Source organism: Anas platyrhynchos, chromosome 19 (assembly GCF_047663525.1).
Source record: "Anas platyrhynchos isolate ZD024472 breed Pekin duck chromosome 19, IASCAAS_PekinDuck_T2T, whole genome shotgun sequence".
Lineage (NCBI taxonomy): Eukaryota > Metazoa > Chordata > Aves > Anseriformes > Anatidae > Anas > Anas platyrhynchos.
The window spans coordinates 10,763,087-10,775,139 of record NC_092605.1 but is presented as its reverse complement, the minus strand read 5'-3'; the positions used below and the strand labels follow the sequence as shown (position 1 = coordinate 10,775,139).

At 63.7% G+C, this 12,053-nt stretch overlaps 1 protein-coding gene across 2 annotated transcripts in view; it reads left to right on the top strand.

The window, feature by feature from the left end:
- Positions 1-3,736: 3,736 nt before the first annotated feature.
- Positions 3,737-12,053, top strand: part of NTN1 (netrin 1) — an 84,532-nt gene continuing 76,215 nt past the window's right edge. Inside the window, exon 1 of one of the 2 annotated variants that reach the window (XM_027471677.3) lies at positions 3,737-5,018. In XM_027471677.3, coding sequence (XP_027327478.1) covers positions 3,995-5,018 — 1,024 coding nt within the window. In that variant the 5' untranslated portion in view covers positions 3,737-3,994. The remainder of the gene's footprint in view (positions 5,019-12,053) is intronic. The other variant, XM_027471676.3, reaches the window with a different exon arrangement.

The window sequence follows — 12,053 nt, the reverse complement described above, 5'->3', positions numbered from 1 at the left end:
GCCTTCTTGCCTAATTCCCTTGGCACATCTCGGCAGATTCCCAGATCCTGCTATCTGCCAGCGCTGCAGCCGCGTTTCCACACGCTCCTGCAAATGTGCAACCCGTGTGAGCAGCGGGGAGCCCCAGCCCCGGGGGGAACAGCCCCGGGCTCCGCTCGCAGCGGGAGCATCGGGACGAGGGCGAGCGGCCGCGGCTCGGGCTCTGCCCTGCCCGGGGACCCGCGGACGGGACGGGGGGGACAGCAGAGGAGCCCCCCGGGGTCTCTGCCCCCGCACCTGCAGCGTGAGGATTTCCTTTTTTCCTTTTTTCCTTTTTTTTTTTTTTTTTTTTGGGTGGGGGGGGGTGGGTCCTGGTGCCGCCCCCGTGCCCGGGTTTAAAACCCGCGGAGATATTTTCACACCTCGAACCGCCGCCCCCCCCCCTCCCCTCCAGCCCCCATCGCCTTGATTTAGCCCTTGGTAATTAATTTGGCATTTCAGAATAGCTACTGGGCTGGATAATGGCCTCATTCATCTCCCCAGCCTAATCTGAACAGAATCTGGAAGAAAAGCTTTCAGAAAGACAGAAACTGCCATTCGGCAACTGCTCAAAAGAACTGTCACTCCAGGGGAATAAATCGCTCCTGATTATTTCAACCCGGGTCTTCTCTGCTTTTCCAGCCGCTCCCGGTCCCCGCCGGGGGGACGGCCCCCAGATATTTGAGGAGGGGAAGATCTGGTTGGGTTTCCCCCTCCCTTCCCCAAAATCCAAGGCCGGGCGATGGCAGGGGGAGCGCATTGTTCCCGAGGAGTGGACGAGCTGCGGGGACCCGAAGCGATTTGACTTTTAAAACAGGCTCTGAGCGCCGGGGCCGCGTTTTCCCTCTGCCCACGGCGGGTCCGAAATAAAACCCTTCGCCTCTCTTACTGTCCCCCCAAAAAGGGGCCGCTCGGTCCTGCCCCGGCCCGTCGGGGCTCGCCGTCGGGGCGCTGGATCCGGCTCCCGGGGATGCCCGGGAGCAGAGCGGGGCTGGCTGGTGCTTAATGCTGGGAAGAACAACCCAAAACTGGGCTGGGGGGCACGGCCTGGGCCCCCCCGAGCATCCCCCGGCCCCTGACCCGGGGGGGGAAGCGGCAGCCTCGGAACCGGCCGCAGGGAGCTGCGCTTCGGTCCCCGCCGAGCTGCTTCCATGCGTTTAATAGCTCGAGGGAGAGGTAATTAGAGGAAAGCCTCAGTAAATCACGTTAATGACCGCAAGAGCCATTGCAAACGCCGAGGGTTGGGAAACGCCGAGCAAAGCCTGCAGGACGGGCAGCACGGAGGCGAGAGCCTGCGCTCGGCGGCCGGGGCAGCGCCGGCTGGTCGTTAAATTAACACCCGGGGGGGGGGGATTGAACAGCACCTCGGGGCTGCAGGGGAGTTCAACGATGACCGCCTTTTTTTTTTTTTTCCTTTTTTTCTTAGTATTATTTCATCCCTCCTTACCCCGAGGTGATGAAGTCTTGGTCCAGGCTGGGCTGGAGGGGCCGGGAGGTGGCCGGGAGGCAGTGTCGGGGTGGCGGGCACCACGGTCCCACCCGTAAGAGCTGCTTTTGGGATCAGCCGTGGGTCTTTAAGAAATTTCCGAAAATCCCCCCTCTGCCTGTCCAGACAGGGCACCGCGGGGCCGGGGAGGGGGCCGCGGGCTCTGGGGCAGCCGAGGCAAAAAAAAAAAAAAACAAAACTGGAGAGAACGACAGACCCGGACAGACACCTGCTCCGGACGGATCCCCACACACGGGCAGAGGAGCCCCGCACACGGCTACAGGGCCCGTGGGGAAGGGCTGGTCTTAGACACGCGTGGCCGGAGGAGAAGGGCCCGGAAGGCAGAGGGGGAGCTCGGACACGACAAGGGGCATGCTGAGAGCAGCCACCTCTGGGGGGGTCCCTTGGCCCAGATTTGGGGTGCCCGGCTGGGCAACGCGATGCTGAGCCGACGGCTCGGTCACCTGGAGGGGCACAGCCCGGTCCTGGCCCCTGCGTGTTGTGGGGCAGTCGGGGGGAAAAACTCCGCGGAGGGGAGGCTGCGGCGTGCAGCGGGGCTGGCTTACACCGGGGTGCGTGTGTGTGCCCCGGCAGGGGCTGCAACCGCCTTCCTGGACGGCTCGGGTGGGACCGACAGGAGCGGGACCCCCCCGAGTCGATCGCATCCTTCCCACACGCGTCTCCCTCTGGCCAAGGCCGAGCAGCAAGGGCGTCGGGAGCAGGGCGGAGGGGCTGCTTCCCGGGGAAGAGTTAACAAATCCCGGCAGCCGCGGAGCTGCCGGGGGGGGGTCAGGGGGAGCGATGGGGGCAGGGAGGCTGCGGAGCCCCGCTGCCCTGCAGGGAAGGCGGTTGCATTGCCAAAGACGCCCCGCTGGGCTAGCAGGCCCGGGAGCAGATTAATCAGGCACTAATTCAATTTACAACAACCACTTTTATTCAGCTCGGTGGCAAGGAATTCAAAGCGGGGAGAGGGGCGGGCGGAGGGGAGGGGGCGGAGGCCGGCGCGGGGCTCGCCGCTGCCCGGGCACCCCCCGTCCCCTCGGGCCGCCCCGTCGGGGCTGGCAGCGGAGGGGGTCGCGCCGCCGTGCCAGGGCCCGGCCGCTTGAGTGACACGGCGTGGGCAGCGCTCCGAGAAAGGGCACGTCGGTTGGAAAAATAAAAGTGCCCTTTTAATCAAGGGGAGCGGCTGAAGGAGGCAGGGAGGCCGGCAGGGAGGCCGCTCGCCGGGAGGCTCCGCGGCTCCCGGAGTCTCGGCACCGGCACGTCGGGGCAGCGGGGGGCTCAGCGCCCCGAGAGGAGGCGGCCGTGGGGGGGCACGGGGCTGGGGAGGCCGGGGAGGGGAGCCCGGGGCTGGGCACGGCCCGGTGCGGGACAAGTGCTGCCCTTCAACACCTTCCTCCCGTGGGCAGACGGAGCCACAAGGTGTGAGCCGAGGGGGAGAGGCGAGAGGCCGGGCTGTGCCGGGCCTCTGAAATAACCTGCCGGGCTCTGCCTGCCCCTGGGCTACCGAATCGTGTCCGAGGACTCGAGACTTCCCCGAGTGAAACTTTCCCGGCACCTGGTTTTCTCTCACAGAATCACCCGGGCTGGGACACGGAGGGGCCGGGAGTCCCCCGGGACCGGGACGGGCACAGACGCCCCCAACCCCCTCCAGGCACCTGCGCTCGGGCTCTGCCTCGGGTCCCCACGCCGTGCCCGGCACCGCTCCGTCTGTTCGGGGCAGCCCCCGCCGTGCCGAGGGGTCAGGCCCGACCTGACTCGGGAACGGGGCGAGGGGGAGATGCCGGCAGCGAGAGGCTGGGAGGGGGCCCGATCCCGGCCCTCTCGGCATCCTCACGGGTGTGCGAGACCCCCGCGGGCTCTCCCCGCCCGGTGCGCACGGAGCCCCGGCGGCTTTGCGCTCTCCCGGCCCCGTCGGGGCACGGCGGCGGCCAGGAGGAACCGAGGGCGGGGGGACCCCCGGCGCGGCTGTGGGAGGGGGCGGCCAGAGCCGGGCCCTTCCCCGGCTTCTCGGGGGGCCCATGACCGAAAAGTCGGGGCGGGACCCCCCCACACACCCCGGGCTCGGCGGGACCGCTCCCATCCTTCCCCCCTCTCCCCCCCCCGACGCCTGTGCGTGTCTCTGGCTGAGCCGCCAGTGGATGTCGTTGTTCTGTTCCTTGAGCGCAATGTCACTCCTTTAGCATGACCTCAAACGCGGCGGGGGCTGGGACCGCCAGTCATTCTCCGTGCGAGAGCCGGGGCGGGAGGCAGGCGGGACCCAGCCCCGCCGCCAGCGGCACTTTTGTGGTGCCGCCGCCGCCGCCGTCCCCCTTTCCTCCGCGGGGCTGGCCGCGGGGCGGGCGATGCTCCGGGCTCCGTGAGCCGCCCCCCGCGTCCCGCCGCCCTCGGCCGCGTCGCCCCGCGGAGCTGCGCGCAAGAGCCCGGCGCGGCCCCGCGGGTGCCCGGCGGGTCCCTCGCTGCTGCTGCGCGCAGGTCGGCGGCCGCAGGATGCCGCGGAGGGGCGCGGAGGCGCCGCTCGCCCTGCTGCTGGCCGCGGCGTGGCTGGCGCAGCCGCTGCGCGGTGGCTACCACGGGCTGAGCATGTTCGCCGTGCAGACGGCTCAGCCCGACCCCTGCTACGACGAGCACGGGCTGCCCCGCCGCTGCATCCCCGACTTCGTCAACTCGGCCTTCGGCAAGGAGGTGAAGGTGTCGAGCACCTGCGGGAAGCCGCCGTCGCGGTACTGCGTGGTCACGGAGAAGGGCGAGGAGCAGGTCCGCTCCTGCCACCTCTGCAACGCCTCCGACCCCAAGCGCGCCCACCCGCCCTCCTTCCTCACCGACCTCAACAACCCGCACAACCTGACGTGCTGGCAGTCCGACAGCTACGTGCAGTACCCGCACAACGTCACCCTCACCCTCTCCCTCGGCAAGAAGTTCGAGGTGACCTACGTGAGCCTGCAGTTCTGCTCGCCGCGCCCCGAGTCCATGGCCATCTACAAGTCCATGGACTACGGCAAGACCTGGGTGCCCTTCCAGTTCTACTCCACGCAGTGCCGCAAGATGTACAACAAGCCCAGCCGCGCCACCATCACCAAGCAGAACGAGCAGGAGGCCATCTGCACCGACTCGCACACCGACGTGCGGCCCCTCTCCGGCGGCCTCATCGCCTTCAGCACCCTGGACGGCCGCCCCACGGCCCACGACTTCGACAACTCGCCCGTGCTGCAGGACTGGGTGACGGCCACCGACATCAAGGTGACCTTCAGCCGCCTCCACACCTTCGGCGACGAGAACGAGGACGACTCCGAGCTCGCCCGCGACTCCTACTTCTACGCCGTGTCCGACCTGCAGGTCGGCGGGCGCTGCAAGTGCAACGGCCACGCGTCCCGCTGCGTGCGCGACCGCGACGACAACCTGGTGTGCGACTGCAAGCACAACACGGCCGGCCCCGAGTGCGACCGCTGCAAGCCCTTCCACTACGACCGGCCCTGGCAGAGAGCCACGGCCCGGGAGGCCAACGAGTGCGTGGGTGAGTCCCCGCGTGGGAGCGCACGGCGTGGGCACCGCCGGGACCCCGGGGAGAGGGCGCTGGGGTCCCCCCGAAAGGGCACGGCGAGGGAGGGGACAGCCACGGGCACCCAAACCCGCGGCGGGGACTTGCGGGAACAGGGAACGAAAGGCGCGGGGGCAGCCGGGGCCATCCCGGGACACGGGGAGCGGCGCGGGGACACGCGGGGACACGGGGAGCGGGACGCGGAGAGGACACGGGAGTAGCCGGAAATGCAGGGCAAAGGAGGGGACACCCGGGGGACTCCCAGGGACACAGAAACGCGGAGCAGGGGATACTGAGGCACCCGGGAGCGCAAGGCAGGGGACACAGCAGCGGCCGGGAGCGCATCGGTGAGGTGCCCGGGAGACCCCGAGGCGCAGAGCGGGGACCCCGGGGGACCCGGGGCAGGGGACGGCGAGGGGTCTGCGACAGGGACACGGAGCGCCGAGCGACCCGAGAGTGCAGGGCAGGGAGTGCGGGAGGTCCGGGACGCGGAAGCACCCGGAGGGTCGGGGGCACCGAGGGACGCTGGAGAACGGAGCAGGGACCGCGGGCGACTCGGAAGGACAGGACAGGGGACACGGTGGAAATCAGCGCGGGGAGAGGGGACACGGAGCAAAATGGCAAAACCCCGGTCGTGCGCGACGCCGCTCGGAGAGGCGCGGGCGGGGCAGGGTCCCCTGTCCTGGGGTCGGGGTATCCGTGCCGGGGACCGGAGCTCGCAGGGAGCCCCGGCCGGGGCCGGGAACGGCTCCGGTCCTGGACGGGGAGAGAAGGCGGCCGGGCGCGGGGCAGCTCGGCGAAGTCCCTGTCCCCGTCCTGCCCTGAGGTGGGGGCGGCCCCGGGCGGGCAACGGGAGGTGTCGGGGACGGGGACGGAAACGGGAACGGGAACGGGTCCCGAGAGCAAACGGCAGCGGCAGCAGCGCTCCGAGACGGGCCGGTTCGCTCCGTGCCGTCCGGGCTGAAAGCGAGCCCCAGCTCCGGGGCTAACCCGAGGGGGAGACGGGCACGGGGTGAGGTTTTTGGGGGCAGTTCCCCTGCAGCCCTGTGCACCCCGCCGACTCCTGCCCTTGCGCTGCCGGTCCCCTTCTCGGTCCGGTTTACGGAGCCGTGCCAGGTCCTGCGTGGGACGGGGGTCTCGGGGTGAGCTAGCCCGGAGTCTGGGCTCGGCTCAGCTCGGCTCGGTTCTGCTCCGCTCGGTTCGGCTCGGCTCGGCTTGGCTCGGCTCGGCTCAGCAGGGCTCGCCCCGCCGCGCCGGAGCGCGTCTCCGGCACTCCGCCGCCCGCAGCCGCCTTGTTTACACGGAAAACTCGGCCCCGTCTTCCAAAACATTTGCAGCTCCGACGATAGGAAAAAAAAAAAAAAATCAACAACGAGCGGCCGGGTTGGGCTTTGGCTTTTTTTTTTTTTTTTTTTTTTTTCTGCTTTCTTTCTTTTTTTTTTTTTTTTTTCTTCCCAAATCATAATCAGATGTGTCCCTTGCAGAGAGCACAATTTCTTCGCCGGCGCCTTCAGCACCGAGGCACGGCCAAGCCGGGCAGCGGCCGCGGGTTACCGGGCTCGGGCAGGGGGCTGCGGGGGCCGGGGGTACCGGGACCCGCCGGGGGCGGCCGCGGGGAGCCGGGAAGGTGCGGGGAAAGGGGAATCCGGGGGAGTCCGGGGGGTGCCGGCTGTGCCCCCGGTGTTGCGGCGCTGCTCAGCCCCGGGGGGGAGACGAGGGGCCGGGCCGGGCCGAGCCTCCGCTTTCCGCCGGGCTGCGGCTCACGTCGGGGCGGCTCCGGAGCGGCGGCGGTGGGGAGAGGCCGGGCCCCGGGGGGAAGCGGGCGGGGAGAGCGGCTCGGACGTGCGAACAGCGCCGAGCCGTGATTTATCTCCCGTTTTCCTTCTGTCCCTGCGGGGTTCCTCTGTGAGCAGTGCTTTGCGCCTGCGGAAGGGGCTCCGCGCCCCGGCCACCGGGCAGGGACAGATCCCAGCGGCACCCCGGGGTGAGCATCCCCGCCAGCAGCTGGAGGGGCTCAGCTTCCCCCAGGCTTCTGCCCCATCTCGCAGCCCGGGACAGGTTCCCTGCACGCAGAAAGTTCTCTCCATCAGCAGTGCCGTAAAATTCGGGGTGCCCCAGGGTCACTGCCAGATCCTTGTCTGCTCTGCAGCGCCCTGAACTGCTCCTGTGAACGCTGCTGTTCAGTTATCGTGCTGGCCCTGTGTGCCTACCGTCTTTCTTACTTCCAATTTACTTCCAATAAACTTCACGGTTTCCAGTAAAGTGTGTGTCTTCGTGCCAGGCTCTGCATTTCAGACCGTGCACAGTTCTAGCTGTGTCAGACTTCTGCAAACGAAAATCTCCGAGGCTTTTTCCTCTTCCTCAGAGTTTGCTGGGAAATGAATGTTTTGCAACGGTAAAGCTACTGTAAAACAATTTTCCTGAGTCTGTTTTTCCTGCAGATTCCCTGGGGCCATACCTATCAGTCTGCAACACCAACCACGGCCAAACAACTGCATTGCCCTGCCAAGCCCACACGGCCCAGAATAATCCCCCTAGATAAAGATCACAATAACCCCATTCAGCTCCCACCCACTTGCTCATGACCATCAGCCCACCCTGATTTCTCTCCCAAACCCAGAGATAAAGTCAGCCTCTGCGCTCACTCGGAGGCTGCGGGTGCCAGCCTTCACCGGGCAGAGGCCGGGGACAGGCGGTGAGGAAGTCTGCGGATGATGGTGGTGGTGATGCCATTGGCCACACTCTGGAGGGATCTTCAACCTCTTGAAGAGGTTGAGAAGGAGGTGAATGAGCAGCAGTGGTAAGGGGGCAGGCGAATTAGCCAAATCTACTGAATTTGCACCAGCCAGAGGTGTGAGAAGCAGTTCTGACTTTTTCATTGAATTTGCTCTTTTTCGGGAAAGTTGGGTTTTCAACCAAAGAGAAAAATGACAGAATGTGTCTGCTCTGCCTGAAAATTTGGGTGTTTTCTTTGGTAAGCCCATTCCCCCTGCCAAAACCGAATCTTTGTTCCTATTCATGCTTATTTGGGGCTGAAAAAGAAACGCGCTGGAGTTTCTGACAAAAAGTCAAAATTTCCCACGGGAATGTTTTTCACCAGCCAAATCTAATTTTTCTTTATCAATTCTTGCTGCCTGCAAGAGCCCGGGCACCATGCAGGGAGAGGACAGGACACGGCCCCAGGAGATGTTCTCCAGGGGCCTGCTCCAGCAGAAGGGGCTCAGCCAGCAGAACTTCCCTCTGGTTCAGGTTCCCATCGACTTTACCTGGCAAATAACTCCTCCACGTAGAGCTTGGCCTTACAGTCTGGCTTTGGCCAGGCGCCTGGGAGCTAACATGCTCCAGGGAGGACACAGCTTGGAGGGAAGCTGTTGCAATCACTCAGCCAGTCAGGGAGGTCTGCTCTCCATCCTCCGTCTCCCCAGCAGTGCTCAGCACCGGCGGGCCAGCTCAGAGTCCGGCCAGCCCAAGCCCCGCTTTTTGTCCAACCCATGTTGTCCTGATGAAGCTTCCAGCTCCCCTGTGAGAGGAGAACACAGCTGGAAAAGGCTGAACTGAAACGCCTTCAGAGCTCTGCTGCTGGTGAGCTTGTGTGGATGCACGAAAACAGGCAGGGACCCGGCTCCAACCAGGTTTAGCAACATCAGTAAATTCAGTCAACACCACCCCACATTTTCTCATGGATCACGGTGTTATTCTGAGTGCTGGAAACGAATGTGGACAAAAAAGCCATGAAACACTTTTGAAATCTCACTTTCTTTGCATAAATACCACTGCACTTGCCTTGGCCGGAGAAAGCTCTGCCAGACAAGCGCAGGCTGCAGACACTTTGGGAACAGCCTCCAGACGCGGTTCCCAGTGCCTCCTCGGGCGCTCCGCAGCGTTTCCCCGCAGGGACAGGAGATGCGCCCGGCACCTGCACATTTCTCTGACGTCAGTGGCGTTTGCAGGTGCCGGGCGCCTCTCGGATTTTGGCCTTCTGTTATGCCTAGAGAGCGTTTAACAATAACAAGTGCGATTGCAGTGAGAAAAAGGAAACATATTGTGTTTTCAGATAGGGGATTTGGCACAAGACGCGCGCGAAGCCTGGTGTTAGACAGGCTCTGCTCCGCGGCGAGCGCTGCGGTGGGGTTCCCAGGCTGCGATACGTCTCTTGTCAGAGCAATTTGCGAGCCAGCCTCTCCTCCAGCTGAGAGGAAACTTCATCTCCGAGGCGGAGGGGTCCAGGAATTACTTGAGACCAGGCTGCCAGACATTCTCAATGAAAAACTTCCTCCCAGACAAACCTGGGGCTGGACCTTTACCGTCTCCGTGGCGGTTCAGGGAGATATTTGCCGGGCAGTGCTGACTATAGCAGCTGTCAGGCTCCCCTCCATCCTCATCACAACCAGGGAAATCAAATCCTCCCGTGTCTGCAACGTGCTGCCCCAGCCGCACCGCAGCAGCGTGCTCTTCTCGCTCCGGTCCTGCAGAGGGATCTAGGGACTGTAGGATTTCCTCTCAGGGCATTCCTGGTGTCCCTTATGAAACTTTGGTGATCCTTTTTCTTTAGCCCACCTTAATCATCATGGCTCATGGTGGCTCAGACCCACCAGGCGGGCAGGGCTGGGCTGGTGGGAGATGTCCTTCTGCCACCTTCTTCCGTCCTGTGGGGGCTCAGGGCTTTGTGAGCGATCTCGAGGTGAGGAGCTGGGGCAGGAGCAGCGTGGCTGGCGGAGACCAGCTTGGGAGGCAGCTCTGTAAGTGCCCTGTGAGTTGGGGCAGAGCTGCCCCAGCATTTACCCCATGTATGGCTGCGGCTCTTCCAGAGGGAAGGTTGCAAGCATCCCTTCTCTCCTTGCAAAGCAGCGACTTTTCCTATTTGAACAAAAAGGCTCTGAGCAGGATTTCCAAGGTGCCCCTGTGGGATCCCCAGTGTCCCCACAGAGGATCCCCAGGGTGCCCATGCAGGGTCCCCAGGGTGCCCGTGGCATCCCCTGCACCCAGCTGGGACAGCACAGCCCGACCATGTGCCCAGCTTGAGGCAGCCAGGCGAGGCTGACCGGTGGATTTTGGAGCTGCTGGGTGCCCGTACCACCCAGTACCTACGGAGGATATGTGGGGTGGTCATCATTTCTTATATTCGGGCTTGTCTTGTCCCCCCGTGCCTCAGTTTCCTCTTATATAGAGACTAAAACGGGGCTGTGCAGGCTGCTTTGCTCTCGGCACAGGAAAGGTGTTCAGCAGCAGCAGCACAGCATTGCGGTGCCCAGGCAAACCCCACGGCTCTGGCACCTTCCCCAGCAGCTGGACCAACACCTGCCCAGGCTGCACCCCTCACACAGCTTGTGCTGTCCATGGAGCAGCGGATCCACTGCCCCCCAGTCCCGGTTCTGCTCCCGGTGGGTTGTTCTGCATGGGGAACTGCACGAGATGCGGGTAACACGGTATTGCTGAGCAGATGGGTGCTGTAGCCATAGAAATATGGGCCCGTAAGCTGCTGAGACTCCCATTGTAGCCTCCCAAGCGGGCCTTGCATGGGCAGAGCTTTCTCACAGGCTTTTATTCTCAGGAAGCTTAAAGTTAAACTGATTTCCAACAGAAAGGTTTTTACACCAACAAACAAACAAACAAAAAAGCGCAGTTAAGGCTAAAACAAAACCAGGCTTGGCACTCGGGGTTGGACACTTGCCTTCCCTTGAGCTTGTCCACGGCTAATCTCTGCCCTCCTCTTTCTGGGCCAAAGCATGTCATCCTTATTCAGCCAGCGCTGTCCTCGCCTCGGCAAACTCTCTGTGACCGCCCGGGGGACGTGCTCCTGCCCAGGACGGAGCAAAAAGCACACGAGGGCTCAGCTCGCGAGTGGCCGCTGCCTGCAGGGCTTTGCTTATAAAATCTCTCTCGGCATTCATGCCTTCGTACCTGGGCTGGGACGTGGGGCAGCTGGGACGTGAGAGCCCTTCTTTCTATTCCAAATGGATGTCCCCTTCACCCTGGGGATGGGGAATGGGATTTCTGGCTGTGAGGGGCTGCTGCCTTCTTTTTCCTAGGGACAAACCCGGCGTTTGGTGCTGTGTTTCTGGAAGCTCTCATGATTTTTACGGGGCAATTTGTGTTGGGGTGGAGCTGTGCAAGTGGAGGGGCTTTCCTGGGGACCTTTGGGAGGATTTGGGGTGCTGTGATGAGTTTCTTCCCCAGCCAGCTTTGCCTGCGGGACACGCAGGGTGAAGGAGTTGTTGTGGTCTCGAGGCCAGCTCGATACCTTCAGAGCGCTGCAGAGAGCTGCACCGAATATTTAGCCCTGTGTTGCTGTCAGATGGCAGAAACAAACCCAAGACAACCTCAGGACCCACCAAACACCATGGTCAGCCCCCTCTAGAAAGCACTGATGGGTCTGCCTGCAGCACAGGACTCAGCAGCCCTCGTCCCTACGGGGCTGAGCCACGGCCACACGGAGAGATTGCAGACCTCGGACTCTTCCCCATGCACACCATTTATCTGAGGCATCTTCCTAATTACACCAGGCAACATCTCCCAAATTTTCAGGCAGCAGCAGGGATGGGAGAGGGTTTGCAGCTGCGATCAGCCCATACGGGTGGTTTGGACACAGGGAAAGGGCTCGGCAGGGACAGATCAGCAGCTTTGATGGAGGCAGATCCCGGCCCCAGGCAGTCCTCACCCTCCTGAACACAGGGACCTTGCTGGGTCTGGGGATGTGTTTGAGGGGAGCAATGCCACTGAGAACACCCCCAAAACGAGCCCAGCTCTGCTGCCAGGGGCTTTCTGCTGCACTGCCCACCTCCCCCCGTGTGGCAGGGACGCAGCCAAGGCAGCGCAGTGCAGCTCCAGACGGGCTTCCCATTGCAGATGAGGTGTGAGGAGCAGCCAGGGACACTCGGGGACACTCAGCCAGCCACATCTGCTCCGTCCCCAGGGTGTCTCCGCAGTGGTGGCTGCCGTTTGGCCTTAGCCACTGCAATCAGCGGGTGACATTTCCTTTGCACAACCCGACCTCCCCTCCCCGAGCACCGC